This window comes from Haemorhous mexicanus, chromosome 7, assembly GCF_027477595.1.
Source record: "Haemorhous mexicanus isolate bHaeMex1 chromosome 7, bHaeMex1.pri, whole genome shotgun sequence".
NCBI classification, from domain to species: Eukaryota; Metazoa; Chordata; class Aves; order Passeriformes; family Fringillidae; genus Haemorhous; species Haemorhous mexicanus.
Window position 1 is genome coordinate 23406013 of NC_082347.1, and position 23902 is coordinate 23429914.

The following is a 23902-nucleotide window of genomic DNA, read 5'->3' on the forward strand; positions in this document are numbered from 1 at the left end:
GATGAGGCAGAGAATGAAGGAAAACCCCCTGGCCTCCCAGCTCACAGTGGAGTGCAGTCTTCTCCAGGCTGCCCATCAGCTCTCAGCCCACCACGCCTTAAATGGCCATGTTAGGAGACACTCTTGGCTTGGCCCCCAAAGCAATCTGACTCAGCTGCTCAGAAGTTATCCCAACCAAAAGCTGGTTGAATCTAATCAACAACAAATGTTAAGCAACTCTGACCTCGCCCAAATTTTCTGGCAGCCCTTACAATGTTCCAGTCTGATTTATTTTTAAAAGTCTCTAATTGAGTTTTAAGAGGCCTGCTCTCCTGAGCCAATTACCCAGGCCAATCTCCTTGAGGCTCTGCTTTTTTCAAGAAGGACGAGCCTCCTGCTGCTCAGCGCTGCCTGTCCCAGGGGAACCCTGCACAACATTGGCAGGCTGCCTCATGCCTCAGGGCGCTCTCAGGGGCCATCCTCTCCACCTTCCTGTCACCCCCAGCCAGCATGCAGCAGGAGAAGCTGCTCTGCACTCAAACCTGTGGGTCAGATGCTTCCCTGGTGCAAGTCCTTGGAGAGATGTGCTTTGCTCAGACCACTGCTGAACTTAGCGGTGCCAGGGAGTGATTGTGGTAAGACCTGGATGGGTGGCCAAGGCAGATTTGTGCCCACTTGGCTCCAGTCCTCCCCAGGGAGACTATCCATCACTCCAATGCACCCTGGTGGAAGTAGCCACAAGAGTGGTCACAAGGTCACTCTGAGCTCACCAGGACTGACTCCACCAGCTCTGGGAAGCTGGGCAGGCAGCTTCCAGCATCACTGTCTGCATCATGAGCACACCCCATCCTGTGGGCAAATCTCCCACCTGCCTAAAAGCTCTTCTCCTCCCAAAACAGCCAGATCCAAAGGTGCTGCTGGCATGGGCCCTGGTGCCTGACTGTGCCTTCACCGTCTGGCATGGTCAAAGCTGCTCTGAGGGGTGCCCAACAGCAGAACAGGCTGGGTGCTGCTGGGCCAGTGCTGGGCACACACCTGGGCTCCACTTCAACTCCCTTTGTGTCAGCAGTCACAACCAAGGACAGAGGTCACAGGCTCATTGATTCCCAGAGGCAGAGGACATTAATCCATCCCAGCAGCTGGCACCTGCCAGCCATGGGTTGTGGTGACTGCATTTTTTTGCTAAAATCTTTATCTGTTATCACAAGGGCACAGGCACTGTCCCCTTTGCTGCCCAGCAGTTCTAAGGGTGCTTTTCCAGCTACAAAATGCAAAGCTACAAAAAGCAAAGCCACCCTCTAACTCTCTCCATGGTCCAGCTGCATCTCCAGAGCAAGTTGCTGCTCAGTCACCCTCTCAAAATATTTTAAATCTTTGCACCATCCCTAACACTCCTGATATCCTTCTAGATCTCATCAATCCTGCCTGAGAGGTTGTCCTCCCTCACATGGCCAGTTCCTGGAGTATCCAGGGAAAAACCTAGAGTCCCAAATCTCCCCCCATGACCTCTCTTCCTAATCTATGGTCCTCAGCTTTCCTACCTAGTGCTGAGCATCCAGGTGTGGGGCCACTTATAAAATCTCCCTTGTCCTTCAATACCTGTATCTCCCTGCGGGGTCCCAACTTGTGACTACAATTCCTGCCTTGCTTCTTGCAATGGGCATGCAGGGAACTCAAACCTTGAGTCTCAAAGTAGCTACCGGTGGAATTTGCTGCTCCCTCCCTCACCAAGTTAAAGCACTGCTTTGGTGTTTTACAGCAAAGCATAACCTTGCTCTCAGGATGAGGCACTATTCAACCATGCAGTGAAATGGGTTTTATTCTAGCACTCAAGCCACTCTCATGCAGTTAAATATGGACAGTCAGCCTCTGTAGGCTCAGTATGCCCCCTTCGTGGTACCTGTCTGCCACCACTCAAAGGCACTACTGGCTTGGAGAACATGCAGCTTAAAGACAGAAAAACAAGAGCCCAATTCTCAAGCAAATGGAGAGCAGAGCAAGAGAGGTGTCCCTGTCTGAGGTAACTGAGGTTATGCTAATTTTCTCCCCAATGAGCTAATTGTAGGTCTCAGGGTAAGGGCTTTTTGGTGTGTTTAGTAAAGTGACATTTCAGTTTGACTTGAAGAAACACTGAGATAATATTTTCTACATTAAATACACACTTAAGGATTAAAGATCAAATTTGATACTGTGCAAGTATCCTTGGTGTGCATGAAATAAGTCACTCCTGAGCAGACACAGTGCTACCTCACCCCTCACCCTGCTGCCACCAATCACGTCATTGGGAGCACAGGTCCCCCGGTCACCTCAGAGGTGACAGAGCCCAGAGTGCTGCAATGGGGCACATCTGGGGGTCTCTGCAAGAAAGGCACGTCATCCAGCACAGGACTCAGCTCACCCTGAGACAGAGGCTCTTCCCACCTCTGACCACTTCCCACTCCATCTCAGCAGGACTTGTGCTTCCTGCCCTGGAAAGCTGCTGCAGAATCATAGTCCTGCTCAGGGCCACCATACCAAGCACACTGCTTCTTCCAGATCAGAGGTTCTCCAGTGCCCAAATGTTCCTTCTCAGGGCCAAACACTCATTTCCTGTAGCTGGATCATCATCTCACCCCAATATTCCTCCTCTAGCCGACTGCCTGGAGCCCAGAGGCAGAGACCACTGCACCTTCCCTGGCTGCAATGCAGTGTGCCACTGAGGGAGTCCTGACATCCTATCCACCTTGCCACCCTGAACCAAGCTTACTTGGCACCATGCTCACTTGGTTTTCCAGCAATCAGGAGCAAATCTTTCCAGCATGTGGAGCAGCAAGAAGGCCCAAGGGGCTGATCTCCACCTCCCAGATGCCAGCAGAGACATATCTGCATGGTGGGACCCTTCCAGCAGTAACAACCTGTTCCCCAGAAGCTGGGGTTCACTCAGCTGAGCTCCTGGGCTGTCCAGGTCCATCCTGACACACTTCCAGGCAAGACACCTGCTGCGGGAAACTCCAGACCTGACCTTTAAATACAATTCGAGTATCTCTTGCTCCCCACATGAGGCTGGTTTCATCCTAAACCATGGTAAGGAGCCTGGTGCAAATCCACAAGGGACAGGTGCATGGGGCATAGTAGCACTCCCCTCAATTCTGGAAGGCCCATGTGCATAGCTAGATTGCCTCTGCCAAGCAAACCAAGCCTGCCTAATGTTGCTGCTAAGAATGTACCAGACCGGATCTTTGGCTGAGCTAAATAAATGCAGCTCCCTCCATCGGTCTCAGTGGAATGACTTTGATTTATGACAGCAAAAATCTGGGCCAGTTCATTCCTCACAGAATTTAAGTTAGGGCTGGGAGGACACTTGAAGGTCAGCTAGACCAGCCTCCAACCACAGGCACGGCTGGTTGTGCTTTCTGGCAGCTCTGGAGTCCAACAATCACCCAGCCACACAGCACCCACCAGCGTTACTGCTGACAGATCCAGATAGGACTGAACTTTGGGTAGCTGTGCCCCTCCTCAGTCTTGTTTCTCTGCAGACTTACAGAACCTCCCCTGAAGCACCAGCATTCTCTGGAGATGTCTATTTGTCCTCCATCACCCCATCCCACCAGCTCTTCTTGTGAGGGACACAACTGCTCCTGTAGAGGACAGGAACTGACACTAAAATCCCACCAAACAATTTCTGGAGCCAGCTGAGAGCCTTAAATATCTAGTTACTCACCTGCTGGATGAAGGGTGGTCTTCTCCTTCAAAGACACAGATGCCACAGAGTCAGCACAGGAAAACCTGGGTGTCTTGGACCCTAGGGCCAAGACCAGCCTAGGGGCTCTCAGTCAGATCTGAGTGCTGGAATTAATGCCTGACACATGGGGCTGCATCCCACAGGTATGTGCTGCTGCTCATGACTCTGCAGGCAGACTCGCCACCCCTGGGATCCACTGTCTTTTGGCTGTGGTGGGATGATTTGTTCTATGTCCTGGCTTCTGCTGCTCTTTATGGCTTGGCATAGCTTGCATAGGGGAAAATTCCCCCCAGGCTTGTCCTTTATTCCTTGTGCCAATGCCTGTGCGGAGACCTGTTCATCCTGCACCCTAGCCTTGTCTCCCTACTGCGCTACCACCCCAGCCCACCTCATACCTCCCTTAACCTATCTTCATCCTTTCCTCAAGGTCCACCTTCCTCTGCTCAGCGCTCAGCCTCACTCTCCTGCATCACATCCCGAATCCACCCCAAGGGGCCCCAAACTGGGCATAGCCCTTCACGGTATCCTCACCAGTTTGCCCAGTGCTACCTGGGAGCTCAGGTCAGCTGAGAGACCTGCGCTGGCCCTGGGAGGGGAGGGGCAGCGGCTCCCCGACCGCGGCAGTAACAAAAGGAACCTTATAAAGAAGGGCAGCGGAGCTGGCTGGCAGGCCCGGTGCTCCAGCACACGCCAGCAGCCGCGCTCTGGCACGGACGCAGCTCTGACTCCCGGCGCATCCTCCGCCCGGGGCGGCTGCCAGCCCCACGGGCTCCCCGCTCCTCCCACACGGCCGCGGCTCCAGGGCTGAGCTCTCCCTCTAGCGAGGCTCCAGGCGTGCTGCCCTCGCCGTGCTGTCTGGCAATTTTCACCTACGGTTTGCAGCCGCACCTTTGATGTTGCCTCTCCCGCCTACCCTTCTTTCTGTCCCACCGCAGGCAAGCCCCGATGAGGTCCCAGCAGAACCTGCCTCGCTCGGGGGGCGAGTCACGTCTCTTCCCTCCGCAGACAAACCTCAGGGACCGGCACGACTGTGCCCGAGGCCAAGGCTGGCTCCAGAAGAGTGGGACTGCAGGGAAGCTGGGCAGCTGGATTTCAGGGGTCTTGCAACCCCATAGAGATGCAGGTTGCCCATGTACATTCCTCCGGAGCGGATGCTCCACAGCGCCTACCTGTATAGGACTGGGCAAGCCAAGTGACCCTCTGGACACCTGCTTGTACCAGCATCTTGGCCAAGTCCTCCAATTTGGACCTGCAGCTGCAGAAGTCTGGCTGTTGCCACAGAAGTAATGTTCCTGTAATCTCCCAAGGCTGCCCAAGCTCCTGCCCCACCATCTTGCCAGCACTGCATCTGTCCCTGGCTGGCTTCCCTGAGTCTGAAGGGCTCCCTAGCCCTGGGGAGCTCTGCCTCCACACATGCTCTGCAGAGATCTGTTATAGCCACAAGGACAACCTGCTTTAACTACAGCTCCCTGCCCAGTGAGAGCAAGGGACCTGCACATGTTCGCCTCTTGCCCAAATCAGGTGATAACCTACTCACAGAGCCTGTGCTGGAGATGTCACTGTGGGGAGGGCATGGAGGGGGTTCAGTCTCTGCTCCACCCCTTTCAACTAAGCCTGCTGGAGTAGGTGCAGGCATCCCAGGGGAGGCCTTTGTAGGTCTGCACTTAGACACACTTCCCACATACAAGGTCAAGATAAAAGCATGGTCTCAACTGTTATGTGCTGAGGTACACCAGAGCCTTGGCGTAAGCAACAAGGCTGCATGACCCAAGGCCACTGGCTGCAGGGGACACCACATCTCCCCAGCAATGCAGGGGATCACTGATTGGCCATTCCTGCCACTGAAGGAGGTGGGAAGTCACAGGCTGCAAGGCTATCTCCAACCTGGATCCCGATCCCAACTATTGCAACAGTTAGCAGCAAAGCTTTTGGGGCCACAAGGAGGACAGCCACAGGGCAGCACATGCAGGCCTAGACCCACTGGTGTTCATCACCAGTCACACCAAAGCCCTGTAGCCTGAGGTCACCTCTACCAACCCTAAGACTTACAGACAATGTAAAGCATAGTCTCCACTGCAGAGTCCCCCTGCCAGGGGTTCCCAGTCTACCTGTGCTGGTGGCACTCAGCCTGTACTGCTTGTGACCATGGACAGTGCTGAATGCCTTGCTCTGACCCTGCTGGCACAGGTGATGATGCACTACAGTGACTGCAGAGGTTCCTTAACTCCTTTCCTCACCAATTTCCATTGAATACCCCCTAGTGAGAGAATTACAAGGATAAGCTCTGCTCGATCAGATCAGCCCTGCCAGGCATCAGGATCTGCTGGTTCCAGTTCATGAGAACCTTTGAGCAATCAGTCCAGCCACTTCTTCCTCAAAGTACTTAGGAATCTTTAGTTTTATGGCCAGCTCCACTGAGAGTCTAGAAAGTTGATAGCATCAGTGATTGGGAAGAGGAAACTTCTTGGATCTCTCTCTTGCCAGAAACCCCTGCCTCCTGAGGACTGATCCTGCAGATGATGGGCTGTCTCAGACCCTGGTCCCACATGCCTTAACTGCTTCCCAACCTAGTTCCTTCTCCCAGCCCCAATCTCCACTCCTTTCCACTGTACCAGATGGCAGATTCCAACCACACCTGCCCCTCTGTCCACCGTTGCCTGTGGGACTGGGAGGGGAGGTTGTCTTTCCTGCAGTCTCTGCTTCAGGCCACCACTGGAGTTAGGGCACCTGCTCAGCTGCTGCAGGGCAGCATGGCAGAGCAGAACAGTCCAGGACATGGGCAAGAAACAGGGTCTGAGCTGGACAAAACAAGTGCTGTGCAGGGACCTACTGATAACCAAGGGAATAGTTTCTAAGCAGGGAAAGGTAGCTGCTTGGGACTCTGCACACATATGTAAGAGAAGGTGAGGCTGGCAGCTATGGTGCTCTGGGAAGCCCAGGCCATGGGGTCCCCAGGCCAGGGACCACAGTGGGAACTGCAGCTTCATTTCCCCTGTGCTCTTCTGTCACCAAAGCAGAGGTACTCCTGACAGAAGAGGAAATTACAAGAGGCCCAGCAAAGGTGGGCTCAGCAAAGACCTAGGGCAGCTTAAGGGATACACAACATCCCTCCATGGCCAACACTGCTCTGAAACTTGAGCTGGGGGCGGGGGGAGAACAGCGCCGCAGTGTCCTCGGTACTGCCAGCGTGCTCTGTGCTCCACTGAATATAAACCAGTGAGGAATAATCTCTTTTAGCCACCCCATTGCTGCTCCTGCTGCCAGCTGTGTCTCTACACCCTCACACCTGCCTACACCCCTGCACTGCCGTCCTGTGCTACAATGGCATCCCATGGACAGTTAGTCAGATACTGTCCTTTTGGTTTCCCCAGGGTGCTGTGTTTCAGTCCCTTGCCTTGGCAAAGGAATAGGAAGCCAATTCTTCCTGCAGAGAGCACTAATCACAGCTGGATACTGTCACCCTTCACTGCCATGTGCCTCTCAGACATGACCAGTTTTGCTGCACAAATTTTGTCAGGCCTCTGGGCTACCACATCTCTGGCTTCAGTGTCCCAAAGGTAGGGAAGGCCTAACCCAGTTCCTCTCTGCCCCTTGGGTCAGTCGAAGGGCCACAGAGCTGATGCAATATCCCACTCTCCTCTCTTGACTGCAGACACCAGAGAAGACACATAGCTTAGATCTCCACCTGGCCACCCAAAGCCGAGCCTACAGAGATGGTGCAGACTGTGACTGGAAGTGACACAGGTATGGAAAAGACCAAAGCCTGGAAAGTAGATGAGGGTTTCAGGATGCTCATCCCTCCATCTTCTAACACAAACAAGGCTGAGTAGGTTCAGGAAGCCAGAACAACAGGCACAAGACCATGGGGCTCCTGCCTTTAAGAAACAAGTGGCTGTAGTGCAGATGGCAAGGAACAAAGTCCACAGCAGGGAAACATTGTCAAATTTCTGCTGGTGGTCAACTTCAGACTGGACTCTCCCCATACCATCACAGATACCGGACTGCCTTGAAATGAAAACCACCACAGGATTGAAGTTCTGGTATTCCCTGCTTGATTGCCTGAAGGAAACCTCACAGTCCTCCAGTACCTACAAAGCTGGCAAAGATGAAAAAGGAGTTGTGCTTCCATCAACACACCTACCACAATACCATGGTGATCACTGGCCGGGTCAGCTACTGCCTAGAAAATCTAGCACGTGCAGTCCTGACCCTTCCCCAGAAACACAAGTTAGGCTCTGGCTGCAAACCAGACCTCACAGCATCAGATTCCACATCAAGCCTTCATGGCCCAGCTGGACAGCAAGCAACTTTGGTCACTCACCTTGTGTTGGAGGCCAAGGGAGTGCCAAAGCTGTCCTCTGAGTGGCAAGGGCTGTGGCGAGTGCCCTTCCTTCGTCTCCCCTGTTCCTCCTCCCTCTCTGTCCAGGGGGCATCTGTGGCTGAACTGGTCCCAGAGTCTGGCTCTAAGTGAGCCAGAGGAGCAAAGCTTTCCTCGATCACCTTGGCGCTGTCTCTGATTTTTCCCTGTATTTCTGGGGTGAGGGTTGGGAGGTCAAATGTGAAAAAGGTCCCATGGGTACGAGCTGGGGAAGAAAGGATGTCAATGGAGTCCAGGCTGGTGTAAGATGTGCCTTTGGCTCGATGGGACTCCATGATGGTCTCAAAATGCTTGCTGAAAGAGTCCATGCCATCCTTGGAGAGGCTGTGCCCTAGGAGGAAGGGCACTGGTGACTTGAGCATACCCTGTGTGTCTTGGTCCATGATCCTAGAGGGAAAGAAAGTGAGAAGAACTGATCATTGAAGAGCAAGGGATCAAAACCCTAAAACAAAAGCTCACACACTGCTTCAGAAGGAAACTGAGAAGGGTAGAAATCTCTTCTGAACATCTGTAGACCACCAAAGAAATGCCTCGCCTGCCCAAGACAGCATGGGAAGCAGGACTGCGCTGGCCTCCCTCCAGACATATGCTTCTCCTTTAATGCACCACAGACTTTTGTTCCTTTAGTGGCTCATCCTCATAAGAAGCTTATGAGATGGCTACTGCTCCCAATCACTTGTCTTGAGCTAAGATCCAATAAAGGGCTCAAGTACTAGAAGCAGGATGTGGTTCAGCTCCATTTCCAACCAAATCTGGAAGTGGCTGAATTTTTCATGAGTCTTCATGAACCTTCTATCACCAAGAAGGCTCCTCCTGAAGCTGCTCAAGACAGCATGACACCTTTGTCCATGAACACTGCTCTGTGGTCACTGAGTACTGTGCTCAGAGCATGACCAACACTCACCTGCAAGGTCTGCTGGCTGTTTCCACAAGGTGATGTTGAGTTCCAGGAGACATGTGTGACTGAGCACACAGCAATACTGAGCTCCAGGTTTCCCCAGGCAGCACAGAGGGAGCCTCACACCCATCTCTGGACTTGGGGATCTGAGCTCACCCATGCCCTGGGGGCCATGATTGGTCCTAGCTCATCATCTTGGCAGGGATCAGCCCCACAGGAAAGTCCAGCCTGTCTCCAGTGCTGGTCTAGGTCCAGCCCAACACAGAAGTTTCTAAACCCTGAAGCCCTGAGTGTTTTGCCCTGTAAATGAGGTGAAGTACAGCCTGCCCACCTACCTAAGCCCATGACAACATGGATGTTTCCAATCCAGGGAACATCAGTGCTTCAGCAGTACAAGCACAAATACAGCTCTAAAAGCCTACTTTACTCATAAGCTGCTATCATTTTATTAAAGCAGCAGAAAAGCACTTCTTATGCCACTCTCTCCTCTGATTAAAGGAGAGGAACTGCTCCAGCCTGTCATAACATTTGTTATGAAAAAACAGCTCCCTACAGAGGGCTCAGAAGATGCGTTGCTGTAACACACACCAAATTATTTTCATTCATTAGCCTTCACATGTCACTCAAAAATCTCACCCCAATTACATCAGTAGGCCAAGAGCTGGCAGCTTGACTCCCCCAGAGTGCCAGCTGGTTTCAAGAGGAGTGCAGTGAAGCCAGACACAGGTAAGTAAGGCAGGGTGCAGGCTGATCTCACCCATCCACCAATGTTTCCCTGGTTGTGCAGCACCACGTGACACTTACAATTCCTTTAGGAGCCCCGGGAGTAGCCACTTCTGAAGTGGCTTTTGGTGAAGACAAGGCAGAAGAGATCTCTTTAATATCTGCAGATGTGCTTTACAGATGCAAATGTGCATTCTCCATCCTTCCTGCCCAGCCCCATGTGACTAAACTAATACTGTTGATCATTTTGCACCTTGAATCCATGAGGAGGGCAAAAAATGTGCCAGGGAGGACAAAACCAACATTGGAGGGATCTTGTTTCCAGGAGAGGTAGGTGGGCTCACTTTTGTGATCAAGCATATTGCCACCAAGCCACAGGAAAATCACGGCTGGTTGTGTCCACATCATCCAAGCTCTGGAAACAATATTTTCACCCCAAAATATCAAGCACAAAGCCATTCACTTCAAGGATGTAGCCACAGCAGCATGGGAGCAATATTGCCTGCTCAGACCCAGATGCTCCATTAGCCCCTGCTGCACCGCCCAGCTCCTCCATCCTCTGCCCTGGCCCCCCAGGAAGGGTCACTGCACTGACACCAAGCCAGACAAACCCAGCAGAGAGGAGCAGAGGAGAGGAGATGCAGAAGCTGTAATCAAGCACCTGGGAGACAGGCAGCAGGAAAGCAAATAGGTTTCCAGCCTTGAGCTGGTGCAGGAGAGGCAGTGAGCCTTCCTTAGGAGAGGGCCAGGCAGACAGGGAAGGGAAGTGGATCCAGGAGCCAACAGTGCCTCAGGGAAGGTTCTAGGTATGGGATGTGAGCAACTGGGTTTCTGATATATGTGATGGCTGATGCAAGGGAAGGGGCTCACCCCAGTCTCCCGGCCTGCAGACACATGGTGCTGCAGACATGCCATCCTCGGCAGGGGGGGAAGAGGAGGGGAAAATCTCTCCTCTGGCCCTCAGTGGTTAAAACTCTCTGCTAAATGCTCCTGTGACCCTCCAGATCCCTGACTCCCGCTCCTCCAGCTCCAGGCTGCTCCAGCCTGCACAGGCCCATTGCTGTGTGAGGATCCCAGCTCAGTTCAAAGAAAGTGAGACTGTTCAGCACTGTCCAGCAGCCCCTAGCTTTATTCTTCTCTCAACAAAGCTCTTGTACAGACCTGTCTCACCAGCTCCTTGCAGTCCCCCCCAGGCTCCTTTGCACTACTCCTCCAGCATGGCAGCAGCCTGCTCTTAGGGCTCAGTGTCCTCACTCTGTCCCATGCTTAGGCACAGCTACTGACCACAGGCACTGCAGTCTCCCCTGACTGTCCACACTCCCCTGGCACTTCACGCCATCACGCTGTCCTGTGCTCACCCACAGGAGCTGCAGGCACCTGCCCTGCTCATTGACAGGCCCCTGCCAGCATCACCCTGAGCTCTGCCTCTGCAGCCGGAGCCCGGTGCTCCATCCAGGAGCATCACCCTGAGCTCTGCCTCTGCAGCCACTCTCGGACAGGACAGCACATCAGAGGCTTGATGCAGGTTAAGCACATGCTTAAGCATTTGATGGAAATGAGACCGTAACCATTTTTTTAATCCCCCACAAGGCTTGCCCTATGGCTATTTTCTCGACAACAGGCAGCAAGCACAAAGGCTCTGGAAAGGCTTCACAGGCAGCATATCTAAGGGCTTTTCTAGGCAAGGCTTGCAGGGAGAAAAGGCATCACTGCCTCCCATCAGCCCTCTGTGCTCTCGGGGGAGCAGAGCATTCCCTAGCAAAGCCTCTTCTCTCTTATCAGCCCAAGGCACCCATGCTGAGGGCCAAACCAGGCTCTTCCTATAGCTTAGCCAGCGTATCTGCTGATGCTCAGGGAGGAAGGGAATTAAGCCTGCTCTCACTGACAGGCCTTGGCTCTCTTGGACTAACAGGAACAAAGACAGTAAAGGCTTAGACTAGTCATTAGAGTCAGTAGACATAACTGAATATATTCAGGAAGCAGATTTGCTGAAAAAAGACAACATTTCTTCCATTGCTTTTCATGTCTTGTTTGATTTGGGGTACATTTTTTTTTTCCTGTTAGCAAGCTCTCTTATTTTGGGAGGTTAAATCACAAAAGAAGATTCTGAACTTTGGCCAGAACATGAAGTATAACGAGGTAGTACCAAGTCAAAGGGTAGTACCAAACCCTTAAAGCTAGATTTTCAAAGGGATGTACATGTCTAAAAGCTGAAAATCAGCATCAAAAAGCGCTTCAGTGGTTTTGTAGGGTTGGTCCTTCCCAGCAACCAGGACAAGCATGGGGTTCAGCAGCTCCTGCAGCAGCAGAATGGTGCCAGGTCCAGGAAACCAGGGCAGCTTCTTCATCCCCCCAGCTTCACCCCTCCTGTGACCAGGCAAAGCAGAAAGCTTGAAGAAGAAAACATCAATACTGGTGACTGGTAAACAGGGATAAGGACTGCAGCTGCAGAGCTCAAAACAGTGTGTAAGCAAAAACCCAGGGCCGTGATGCAGGGACTGAACAAGCTCGCAATTTGAGCCTCGTGATTTTCAAGACACTGTCTGCAGGGTCTGCACTTACCAGGGGAATATTCATGGGACTGCAGGGGAAAAAAGCAACTGCTGTACAAAGAAGCTGTGTCAAATGAATGTGACACCCCCATTGGTAACTATACTGGGAGCACCATCTTTTAGGAGCAACAGTGGTTTTTTAAGGACACATCCAAGCTTTCAGCACTGGCTAGGGAGCTACAGTAGGGTGTCTCAGAGGACAAACAAAACAGATCTAGGCTTACAGCTCATAAAACTCACAGTGGCCTCAAAGATATTTAGAAACAAAATAACACTGCAAAGAAACTGTCACAGGAAATTGAAGAACTTGCAATAACTTTACACCTCACTCAAACATCCATTTGGGAAAAAAACCCACATTACAAATGGCTTATTTTCAGCTTTTCTCTAGAACCCAAATTTTTGAGGACAGGGTCGCTGGCATGTATTTGTCCCCTCCAATAGAGATGCAAGGGCTGGACAAAATGACAGGAGTTCAGCTCCTCTTGAGATACACACCTTCCCTCCTTTTTAGCTCAGCACTTTCACTTTTTTCCTTCCCACTGCAGGGGCACTTCTGTATTAATGTATTATTAATGTATGTATTTCATTATTTTTAACTTCTGCTGACATCAAAACCTCCCTTTTCCTTTCCTTCCACCTAAATGCTCCCCACCTACCTTTTGCACAGCTAGGTGAGCTCATGCTGCCACATAGCATTCCAGGCATCACCCTAGTTTTGTGCTTCCCAGATGAGACCTGTCCCTATTCCTACGGAGCATTTGCTGACGATGCTGAACCTCATCACCTCACTCAATTGACTCACTTGACAATGTACATATCAGAACATTCCTGCACAGGGCCTTTCTCCTTCAGGTGGCTGTCTCATACAGTGGCTGGCTCTGGACCTGATGATGCCCATCACTTCTCACAATCAAGCTACCACTCCAGCGGAAACTTCATGGGCAGAGTTTCATGCCACCAAGCCAAAATGCCATTTCTCATATGTGCTAATTGCCAGTATCTGGCACGAGGCAGATAGCAGCTGGAGCACACTTGCTGCCCATGGGTAGGCAACTGAATTATAATCTTTGTGTCACCCACTCCATCAGCCTCCCAGCACAGAGTGTTTTGCCACACATGTAAAAAATGACACAGAAGGCAACCAAATGTTTTTTTGATCCCAAAAATGGCAAATACTTACTGAGGCTGAGCAAATGGAACTGCTCCCGCTGCTGAAGCACATCTGTGGGGAGAAGGACAGCCCAGCAGCACCTGGCAGCCCAGAGTATCTCCAGGACATGACCTGTCCTCTGGTGTCCTGACACTGTCACCCTAACACCTGGCAGCACCATGGCAGAATGTAATTGACCTGGCAGGACTCATGCTGGGAAGTCTTGGATCAGCTGGGCACCCTGAGCTGCAGGGCTCACCCCAGGTGAGTGAGGCCCGTGGCACAGCGCCCAGAGCTGGATCCCCTGTGCTGGCTTACTCTTTCCACAGGGCAGTGAGAGCCCCTTCCCAGTGCTGCCCCCAGCCCCAGCACCAATCCCTGTGGTGCGATCCAGGACTCCATCTCACCCTCACACACAGCTTGCATGTTGCTACCGGGATTTTGGCACAGACACTTCAGCAGAGCCTGTTTTGCCATGCAGGGTACAATAACGAGGGTGACAGGAGCTTTTTGCCTTTGCACACGGAGTCTCACCTTTCCCTGTTTTCCTTCCTCATCGCCTCAAAGACCTCATCGTCCTCGTCCACACCCTTGTCTTGCAGCCCATCCTTGGAGCAGCCGGTACCTGGAGCAGGTGGCTCCTCTGGTGTGCTGTTCCTCCTGCCTGGCGTGCCCACAAAACTTGGGTTGCTCTCACTGTCCTTCTGGCTCTCAATTGCTGAATCCACCTCCTCCTTCTCGGCCAGGATATCATCGATGTTGGTTTCACGATAGCACCTCAGTGGCACAGTGTCCAGGTCTGTTTCAGAGTACTTCACTGTCCTCCTTATAATCCCAGTTTCACAGGAGCCAGGCTTCTGGCTGCTCAAAGGAGACACTTCTATCTCCACCTCCACATGGCTCAGGCTGTGCTCAGGTACCAGCCCTGGTGGCTCGGCTGGCAGTGGGGAGACAGACTTCTGGGGGAGCTCAGCCAGGGGAGCAGAGTCGGGGGCAGAGGAACCTGCAAGAAAGGCCCAAGCATTCAGAGCTATGGGGACCTGCAATGGGGAGCTCTGAGGAGCCGCTCCTGCAGCATCACACATACACACACACACACACACACACACTCACACACACACACACACACACTCACACACACACACACACACACACACACTCTCACACACACACACACACACACACACACACACACACACTCACACTCACACTCACACTCACACTCACACACACACTACCCCTCTGAGAGTGTGGTCACATGTCATGGAATCATTAAGCTCAGAAAAGACCTCCAAGATCATCAAATCCAACCTTTGACCAAACACCACCATGTCAACAGAACCATAGCACTAAGTGCCATTCTAGTTGTTTCTTGAACACCTCCAGGAACAGCGACTCTAGAGTGTTGAGGGACACAGGGAAACAGTGAAGAGGTGGCAGAAGGAGAAAGAGTGCGAGAGGTAGAGACATGCTGTCAGTGCTAGTGCATCTCCAGCCAGCCCTGAGACCCCATCTAAACCCAAAAGCTCTTCCGCAGAGGCAGTCAGGGGCTCTTTGTCACCTCTTGCATGGCTGCAGGGGACATTGCAGGGAGGTTGGTACACATGTGATCTGACCCCAGGAGGACATAGAATGGCCAGTCTTGGGGGAATCTCAGCTCTTTGTTGAGCACTGAGAAGACCCAAGGGATGGGCAGCCCCAGTGCGAGTCCTGCCAACAATACAGACTTAAAAGGAGGGGTGGGCCCACCTGATGGCATCCACCTGCAACGTCTTACCTGTCTTTGGGGTATCTGAGGAGCCGTAGAAGAATTCCCACTTGGCCTTGGCAATGCGCTGGGCATGGGCAGAGCTCTGCCGGGGATACAGCCCAGCGCTGCCCTGCAGAGAGGAGAGCAATGAGTGGACAATGCATCCCTAGGGCAGAGCCCATGCCCAGTGTGGGAGACCCTGGTACCTACCTGATGTCGGGGCTCTGGCTTCAGGGGACTCCTGGCGAAGGTGGGGAACTCCTCTGGCAGCCCATTGGTCAGGGAACGGCAGAGGCAGCTGGTGTCAAGGGCACAGAACTCCTTCCCACAGGGATGTGTCCCCCCTGGAGTCCTGCCCCCAGCCAGAAGCGGGTCAGACGCAGAGGCCTCCAGCTTCAGAGTCTGCAGGAGCCGCTCCTGAGGCAGGGGCTGGGGCTGCAGGGATCCCACATCCCTACCAAGCTCCAGACTGCGGCTGAGGCTGTAGGGGCCATTCTCCCAGCGGAGATGGGGGGTTGTCGGGCAGCCCAGTGTCCGCACACTGGCCTTCTCAATGAAGCGGAAGGTGACCACAGAGCTGTGTCCCTCTGGGGCCGGCGGACTGCGGCTGCCCAGAGAGGCGACAGCCGGGCTTGGCCGGCCCCACCGTGGGGTGCAGGGGGCAGTCAGTCGCCCCGTGCCTGGGCAGCTCCCGCTGCCAAAGGGCGCTGCCTCAGCCGGCCTGCGGGCCAAGGAGCCTGTGCTGTTGTAGAGGCCGAGCGGGCAGCGGCGGGCATCGGGCGCCAGGCCCTTGCGCAGCAGGTGGAGGCGGCCAGCGTTGAGGTTGGGGCTGAGGCAGGGTGGGGGGCTGCACCGCCCAGCCTCAGGGCTTCCCCCCGCCAGCCAGGGCCTCCGGTTCACCCTGTGGGCAAAGGGCGGGGGAGAGGCAGTGCAGCCCTCTTCAGGGTGGAAGCGGACAGGTGCCCCTGCTTGGGCCATCCTGCCAGAAGAGGGCACAGAGGTGTCAAGTCCGGAGCCCAGCAGGGTGGCACAGGCACAGCAAGGCAGGTTCCCAGCACCCCTGAGATGTCTGAGACAAGAGGTGATGCATCCTCAGGCAGCTCTGAAACAAGGGCAAGGAGCTGGTTAGGGAAGGGAAGGAACGGAAAAGAATCTGGGGCCATGGGGAGGACAGGCCAAAGGTGCCCTGCCCTCATGGCGGGAGAAAGATATGTGCCAGGTGAGACAGCCCCCAGTAAATCCCCTCCGGCTGCAGGAAGCAGGCAAGGTTCATCAAGGGTATCACACCAGCACCACTGCAGGGATGCTGGCAGCCCTTTGCTTGGTCGCCAGGCACCAAGAGTGTTTGCTTTCTCCCCAGGGTGCCAGGATGCTCAGGCACTTTCTCTGCAGTCCTGCACCCCAGACACTGCGAGAGAATGCACTATAAAGTGGATTTAATTCATTCTGCTTTAGGCTCAATATATTTACTACTCACAGCCTACAGCCTACTAAAGTAAGGGGGGGAAAAGGAATCTACTGCATTGCTGAGACATCCTCCAATTATACTTGCTCAAGGAGTTTAATATGAGCAGCAAGGGCAAGGAGCCTCTGTCTTTGGAGGTCAGCCTGGGTTTAAACTGTGTCACACCAACACATGTCACAGCCACTACTGATGGCGCAGACAGAGCTGTCAACACCAGTAGATTCAAAAAGCAGTGGTAACAGACAATCCCAGCCTGGGGGAACACAGAAAGCCTGCCCTTCACACAGCTCAGTTGCCTGCCTGTCTCTGCCCAGAGACCGTATACCCAGACATGAGACCAGCCACCCCACAGCAGCAGGTGGGTGGCTGCAGGGAAAGGCAGGACCTGGAGCCCCCATCAACCCCACTGGCAGGACTGCTGACATTTTTCTTTCTCCCAGTGGAGCTAAAACTTGTACTTATCCTTCCCTGAGTTTCTTCGAATTCCTAATGTGAATATTCTGCCTTGGCTGCTTGTGCCTTCTGACAGATGCCAAGATACTGAGTCCCTCACTTTCATAATTTGAAAGTGAGAAACCATATGCCAGCTGCAAACAGGAAAGCATGATTTTTTTTCTCCCCGTTTCTAAGATCAAACCAGACAGGAATAAATTCCTAAAGGATATGGGGCTGAACTTTCAAGTGTTTAGGCTCCAGAGATGCACAGACAAAACTATTCATGAAATAACCCAAACCACACCTGTGGTGTACGCACCAATTTATCTGCACTATCACACTGATGAAAAAATCTGTCCTGCTGAGCAAGAGCAATCTCTAATTCGCTCACTGAAAATTTTATTCTCCTGATTAATTTATTATGTACTATTTTTACAATATTTTTCTCCTGTTATAGTTGTGTTCACATTCAAGGTTGCTGAAGTTAACTGCTAAATAATAAAGATGTGGGGTTTATATATTGCAAATGAAATTCTACTTTTTATCTCAATGCAGACTAAGACATACGCCAAGGAAAAAACTTATCTCTAGGAAGAGTTTGTTTTCTCTGTAACATAACAAATCTACAAAAACCAGCCTATCTCAAAACATGTGAGTTATTACTAGAATAAATGGGATAAGCAGAATGTCCTCCTGGTTATTAAAACAGAATTATCAAATTTAGAGTAAAGGCCATGCCTGCCTTTGACCCACCAAAGCTGGATGGCTACACCCTGCAGAGGAGTGAGCTTTTCTTTAATAATGAAAGGTAAAAAGCACAAATGCAACTGAGATGAAAAACCAATGATGGAATGAATGAGCTACAGCTTCCTGCTTGCTGATTTCAACTGTGAATCAAAAGGATGCTCTTTAAATCACTGTGATGAATGGGTTGGGCTGTAAAGCACCGGTGGGTTGGAGAAAGCGTTGTGGGTCCAGCTGCCTAAAGGCAGGAGAAGTTCTGCAAAGAAAATCTCACAGGGTGTCTGCCTAGGCAACCCTGGGCACACATTCAAAGAGAAAAACTCATGAGCTGCAGTGTGATAGCCAGGGGCTGCACATCATTGGGGGATTAAATTGGTTCAAGAAAACATCTCACAATAAACTTGTTCCTTCTGGCTGTGCCTTCTTAAGGGCCAAAGGAATGTCCAGGGATGCTTTGGACATTGCTTTGACCCATACCCAGTGCAACAGGGGACGGCTGCTCCCCGTGCAAGCGCTTGCCTGGCGGAATGGGGCGATGCGGAGTGAAGGCAGCAGACAGCAGGCACTGCTTACGCTGCGGGGGAAGCACACACCCACGCCACGGGAGTGCGGGGACAAGGCGTAGGAGCTGGGGGGGAATGAGAAGAGACTGGGCAAAGAACGACACAGAGATGGGAGCGAGGCAAGAGATGTGCGGCTGGGGGTTAAATTCACGCGATGGGCCGTATTTGTGTGCTGGACATGGGACCCATGGCAGGGAATGGGGGAAACCAGCCTGCGGCTGCCGGGCTACCTGAGGGGGCTAGGGCGCATGGGAGATGAGTCTGCCCTCCGGAGGGACACAGAGCAGTTTGAGGGGATGAAGTGGTGATCGAAGCGGGATGTCTGGAGGCCCTGAGACTGTGGTGCAAACAGGTGACCTCTTTCAGTTGTGGTGCCTAGGCAGGGGACGTGTCCCCACCTTGGAGCCGAGGCTGAACATGCTCTTCACTCCCCGCCCCCCCCGCCCGGCTTCCCTCACCCGGCACCTCCCGTTCGGCGGGATCAGCCCTGAGTGGATGTGACATCCATCCGGATGAAGAGAGAGCACCCCCGGCCAGGGGGGCTGGCGGAGCTGCCCGCCGCGATCTCCCCATGCAGGGGCATCGGTCCCGCGCCCTTCCCGCCGCACCGGCACACGGGGGCTGGAGTGGGTCTCGGCCCCGCCGGGTGCCACCGCAGCCCTGTGCCGCCGCCCGCCGGTCACCGCCGCCGGGAGGGCGCAGAGACGCCCCGGTCTCTGCAACAACTGCTGCAACTTTCCCCGCTCCCCAGACGCCCCGTTTCGGCCTCCGGTCCCCGCCGCGCCCCGCCCCGCTCCGCTCCCCGCGTCTCACCGGCAGTGCCGCCGCCGCCACCGCATCCTCCGCGCCGCTCCTCCGCGCTGCTGCCGGCACGGCGCGGCTCGGCCCGGCCCGGCCCGGCCCGTCGGGCGCGCCACGATACAGTACGATACAGTACAGTACAGTACAGTACAGTTCGGTACGATACGGTGCAGCACGGTGCCACCGGCCGCAACCCGCCGCTCCCTGCCGCGCTAATCCCGGCCCGGTCCTGTCACTCCGCCCCGCTGACAGCCACGGCAGCCAATGGGAAACCCCAGCCGGGCGCCAAGCCCCGCCCACTCGGTGGCACCGGCACACGAGAAGCGGCCGAATTCACACCGGGGTGCCTGTGCCCATGTGTGGGCGGGTCCCCACCCGTGTAGCATCCTCCACATGCTCAGGTTCCGGTGTGCACACCCCCTGTGCCAGTGCCAATCGGGTCTCGTGCACTGGCAGTGCCTCCCCGGAGGGCAGTGTGCCTGTTCCAATGCCACACCACTCACGTGCCCGTGTCCTGGTGCCAATTTCTCTGTCCAGCAGCGTGCACATCAATATGAACGGCCTGCCACTGGCACGTGGCATGCGTGAGCACGCACGGCCTGTGCCTTGTGCCCTACGCCAAAGGGTACAGGCTCCCCTGTGCCCCACCATTGCTTAAGAGCCACGAGGATGAGAAGATAAAAGCTGCTGTGTAGTCCAGGCTATCAACCGACATCAGCAAGTCCTTGCCCTGGATCACAGGTTCTGTGCCAGGGACTTATCTCTCCAAAGGTCATCCCCTGAAGCACACTACAGCCAGGGGTGCCAGGGTGTCTCAGGTCACCAGGAACTTGATATCACAGTGTCACTAGGCACCTCAAGGATGGTAAATGGCACACGAATCTCAGGAATCCACTTATAGGTACAAGGGGGAAAAACTGCCTATCCTTTGTCTCCTGCCTTGCCATGGGGACTCCACTGGCACCAGTGGCACGTGTGAGCAGAGGTCAAATGGGACAGCTGGGTACCAAGGTGAGGGCTGCTGTGGTAGGGCTTCAGGACCCTATGCTGCCAGTGCACTGGCTCTGCATGTGGCAGCCACTTAGACTGGCAGCCAGCACTTTGTGCCCTCACAGGTTGCCAGATCGATTTGCTATTAAACAGCACTTTATTACCCAGCCCAACAATCATTATTAAATGTGTGTGAGACAAGGAGCCCAGGGGAGCTGGGGCTTCGTGTTCGCATCGTATCTACAAGAGAATTTGGGAAGAGCTGCCTCTCCTTGCTGACTTCCGTGCCGGCAGCAAGTCCAATTCCAAGCTCATCTGCCCCCACAGTCACCCAGAAAATGTGTCTCCTTCTGCCCTCCCAGGCATGGAGAAAAAGCATCAGGCAGGGCAGGCTTTCCTCATATTTAATGCATCAAAGTGCTGCCATCTTCTCCTTCCTTCTCCAGGCTCCTGCCTGTGAGGGGCCTCTCTCCCCCACACTGAGGACTGGGGGACTCAGCTGCCTGAGACACAGCCGGCTTTTCTGGCAGCCTCCAAGAAGCTGGGCTAATTAGGGGCCTCACTGCTGAAGGATCAACGACCTGATTCCTTCAGCAGTTTCATGATGGCAGAAGGGCGGGGAGGGGGAAGGCTTTTCTCTAAGCCACAGCCTGAGTGACAAATTTAACCAAGTGGAAGAGCTCAGAGCTTCCCCAGTGTGTCCATACCAGGACAAGGCATGCCTGTGCCTTCTCAGCACCTGCAGGCAGCCCTGCTGAGAGCTGCAGAAGGTAAGAGAGGTCTCTTTTCCTGGCACCCTGACTGGAGATCCAGATCATTCACAGAAAACACATTTATGTCCAGAACATGTGTTTTCCCTGCCGTAGCAGTAGCTGTTGCTCTCCTCACAGTGTCTTGTGACCATATCCCACTTACCTTCCCACAGCTCTGAAACTCACAAAAAATGTGTCCACATACATGGGTCTGGCCAACACTGACATAAGCCTCACTTGGATCAGGATTTTTCAGGATTTAGCCCTGGCTCTCCTGATCCCTCCTGCTGTGAATCCCTCCCCAGCTGATGCAGGACAGGAGGGAGCAGAAAACCCCTCTGGCAGATGACAGAAGGGGACAAGATGTTCCCCACACTTCAGCTCCCAGCTCCAATCTAGTGGGCTTAGCTAGGGAGATAGGAGTGCAGTGCACTGGGAACCCTCTTTGCTATCATTTGGGTACTTCAGGACCTCCAGTCCTTGCCTGCAGGTACCATGTCCTTCCTGTATTAGAATCCACTCAACTCCATGTCATCCCTTTCAGCCTCCCAGGACCTGCAAAAGGGAACTTCCAGGGGTTTTCTAAATATTGCCAGCACTGTCTCTGGTCATCTTCATAAGTCTGCAATAGAGTTTTCCCTCCCAAAGGCGGAAGGGTCTGGGTATCATCAGGGCAGCACAACAATGAACTTCCAGCTTGGAAGAGATCAGCCTGACATGTCATAGCGTCCAAACAACTGTACAGATCTAGATGAAATTTGGGTGAAGAGGGGTTAGACAAGAGCTCTTTCCCCCAGCTGGCTCCAGGAAACACTCATGCTCAGCCTGCCCTAAGGCACATGGGTCAGTCTCTAGGAAGATGCTGCAGCTGCAGCTCCACTTGGGGTAAACACTGTAGTGCACCCCAGGGCTGCTTCTCTGAGCCTAGGGGGGGCTGTCAGAGCCATTTCCTCTGTGGTGTGCTTTGTGCTAAAGTCATTGCAAAGGGTACAAGGGCATATTCTGCCTCACAGCTGCCAAAATCAGTGGGGCTGTACTGTAGCCTCAAGGCACAGTGTAGGCCTGCGAGGGGGGACAGTCACTCCCTCAACAGATGGGCTCTTCTCAACCCAACTGACTGGAAGCATTGTGAAAATAGCAACTCCAGCCACACAGGTGATGAGTCCCAGTGAAAGCAAGGGAAGCTGAACTCCCCTCACCTCTGCATTGAGGGCTCCAGGGCAACCAATTAGGTTGCATGTGTTCCTTCAGGGCCTAGGCATAACTACATGGCTCTAATTAATGCCTTCTACCTCCAGTGCCAACACCCAACCACATCCTAGTAATATATTACAAAAGCCACTGCAGCACAAGCCAAGTCTTTAATGGGCCAATGCACTTATCTGTTATTGCACTAGACTTGTGGTAAAAGATAAATGGTGAAAACACCCTCCCTTGGAAAGTCCTGTACAAATGCTGTTCTGTGGCTTAGTCAGGGCAAAAAGACAGTGATGGAGATCCTTCCTGAAGCCCCTCCCACCAGACCTGGAACAGGGGAGAGCAAACATGTACTGTCCTGTGCCTCTTTGCATCTCCCCTGCATGGGACACTCATGTGGGACCGTGGCAGGATTTTTCAGGGCGAAAGACATTCTAGGAGATGATACTGACTGCAAAGTGTCTTAGCAGAGAGAAGAGCCCGTGCAGACTCTACATGAGGGATGGCTGCTGCCTGCCGTCTGCCAGTGCCCTACCCAGTGTCCCAGCTCCCTGCCTTGTGCTGCTCCCTCTTGCAGAAGGAACAGGGGCTTGGAAGACTGGACTTGTAGAGAGGCGGTAGCAAGCACTGTGTGCTTGCTCATTCTGAATGAGCTGTAACAAAATATTTCTGTAATGCCCCGGGCACACCTGCTGTTACAGAAATCCTCTCAGACTCTGTCCCAGCCCCAGGCAGCACCCGCACAGGGAGCGGGCTTCCTCCTGCACCAGCATTGCTCTGTCAAGATGAAGGCAGAAATGACAGCATGATAAAACCTGTCCTGGGGACGTGGGAGGTGGGGCCTCAGCACAGCTTGAGCCATAAATAATCTCCCTACACAGCAGTTAGGGGAACAATTGTGTGGGAGTATCTCTTGGTAAAAAGATGCTCAAGCAAAGATGGTCTTGAAGGAAAGCAAGGGATTTCTGAGTGGTGGGGTGGGCTCTCCAGTGAAGACAGAGCTTCCTGGGTGCCAGCAGGTCATTCACCAGACCTGCCTCACCATGGTGAGTCACTGCACCAAAGAGACAAATATAGTCTGAAACAACCCAAATCACTCGTACTCTGGTGTAGCCTCCCAGGACAGACTTGTGCTGCAGCACAGATCTTTAGACTGCTCTCCAGCTAATGTATGCAGCAGTAAGATGTGATCCCTTCCCCATTCCTTTGGACTCAAGATTCACATGGGGAAAGGTGAAAGGGTGTAAAGGGAAATGAGAGCAATGAATACTGAATATTTTATACAGAAAAGAGACAATAAGCCCAAGGCACACAGTCTGACCCAGAACAGGAAGAACACAGTCACATCCAGGATTGTGTAAAAGGCCTTGAAGGTCAGTTAGAAAGCAGTAATTACAAATATAGCCAGAAAACTGAGCAAAATGGCTGTCATGGAAATGTGTGGAGACAAATTCAAAGGACACACTGAAAGCTTGAATGCAGGGGATTCATGAGTGGGATGCTGCAGAACAGCCCCGTATTTCTGTTTAGCTGGGAACTTACCATGCATAATCCTCTTTCAACCTCGACTTGCAGAACTTGGTCTTGTTTTACTTCTTTTTATTTATTTTTTTTTTTAGTCCTGACTGTATAGTCAAATTATTTTCTGAATAAGAAGTAGGAAGGTGGCATGTATAGGGAAGAGTTGAACAGAAGTCACCATGTGTTCTTGTTTTACCAGCTTAGAAATGGTGTCTGGTTACACTGTGCAATCTCAGCACTGACTGACAGCAGAGCTTACCCTATGAGCCCAGTACCTTTT

The 23902-nt window shown here is 53.1% G+C and overlaps 1 protein-coding gene across 1 annotated transcript in view; it reads right to left on the bottom strand.

Annotated features, from left to right (window-relative positions):
- The window catches only part of PSD (pleckstrin and Sec7 domain containing), a 35660-nt gene extending 19419 nt beyond the window's left edge, over positions 1-16241 (bottom strand). Inside the window, exons 1-4 of the mRNA XM_059851469.1 lie at positions 15365-16241; positions 15182-15284; positions 13939-14407; positions 8022-8465 (exon numbers count right to left, since the gene is read on the bottom strand). Of these exons, the coding sequence (XP_059707452.1) occupies positions 8022-8465; positions 13939-14407; positions 15182-15284; positions 15365-16132 (1784 nt within the window). The 5' untranslated portion in view covers positions 16133-16241. The remainder of the gene's footprint in view (positions 1-8021; positions 8466-13938; positions 14408-15181; positions 15285-15364) is intronic.
- Positions 16242-23902: the final 7661 nt, after the last annotated feature.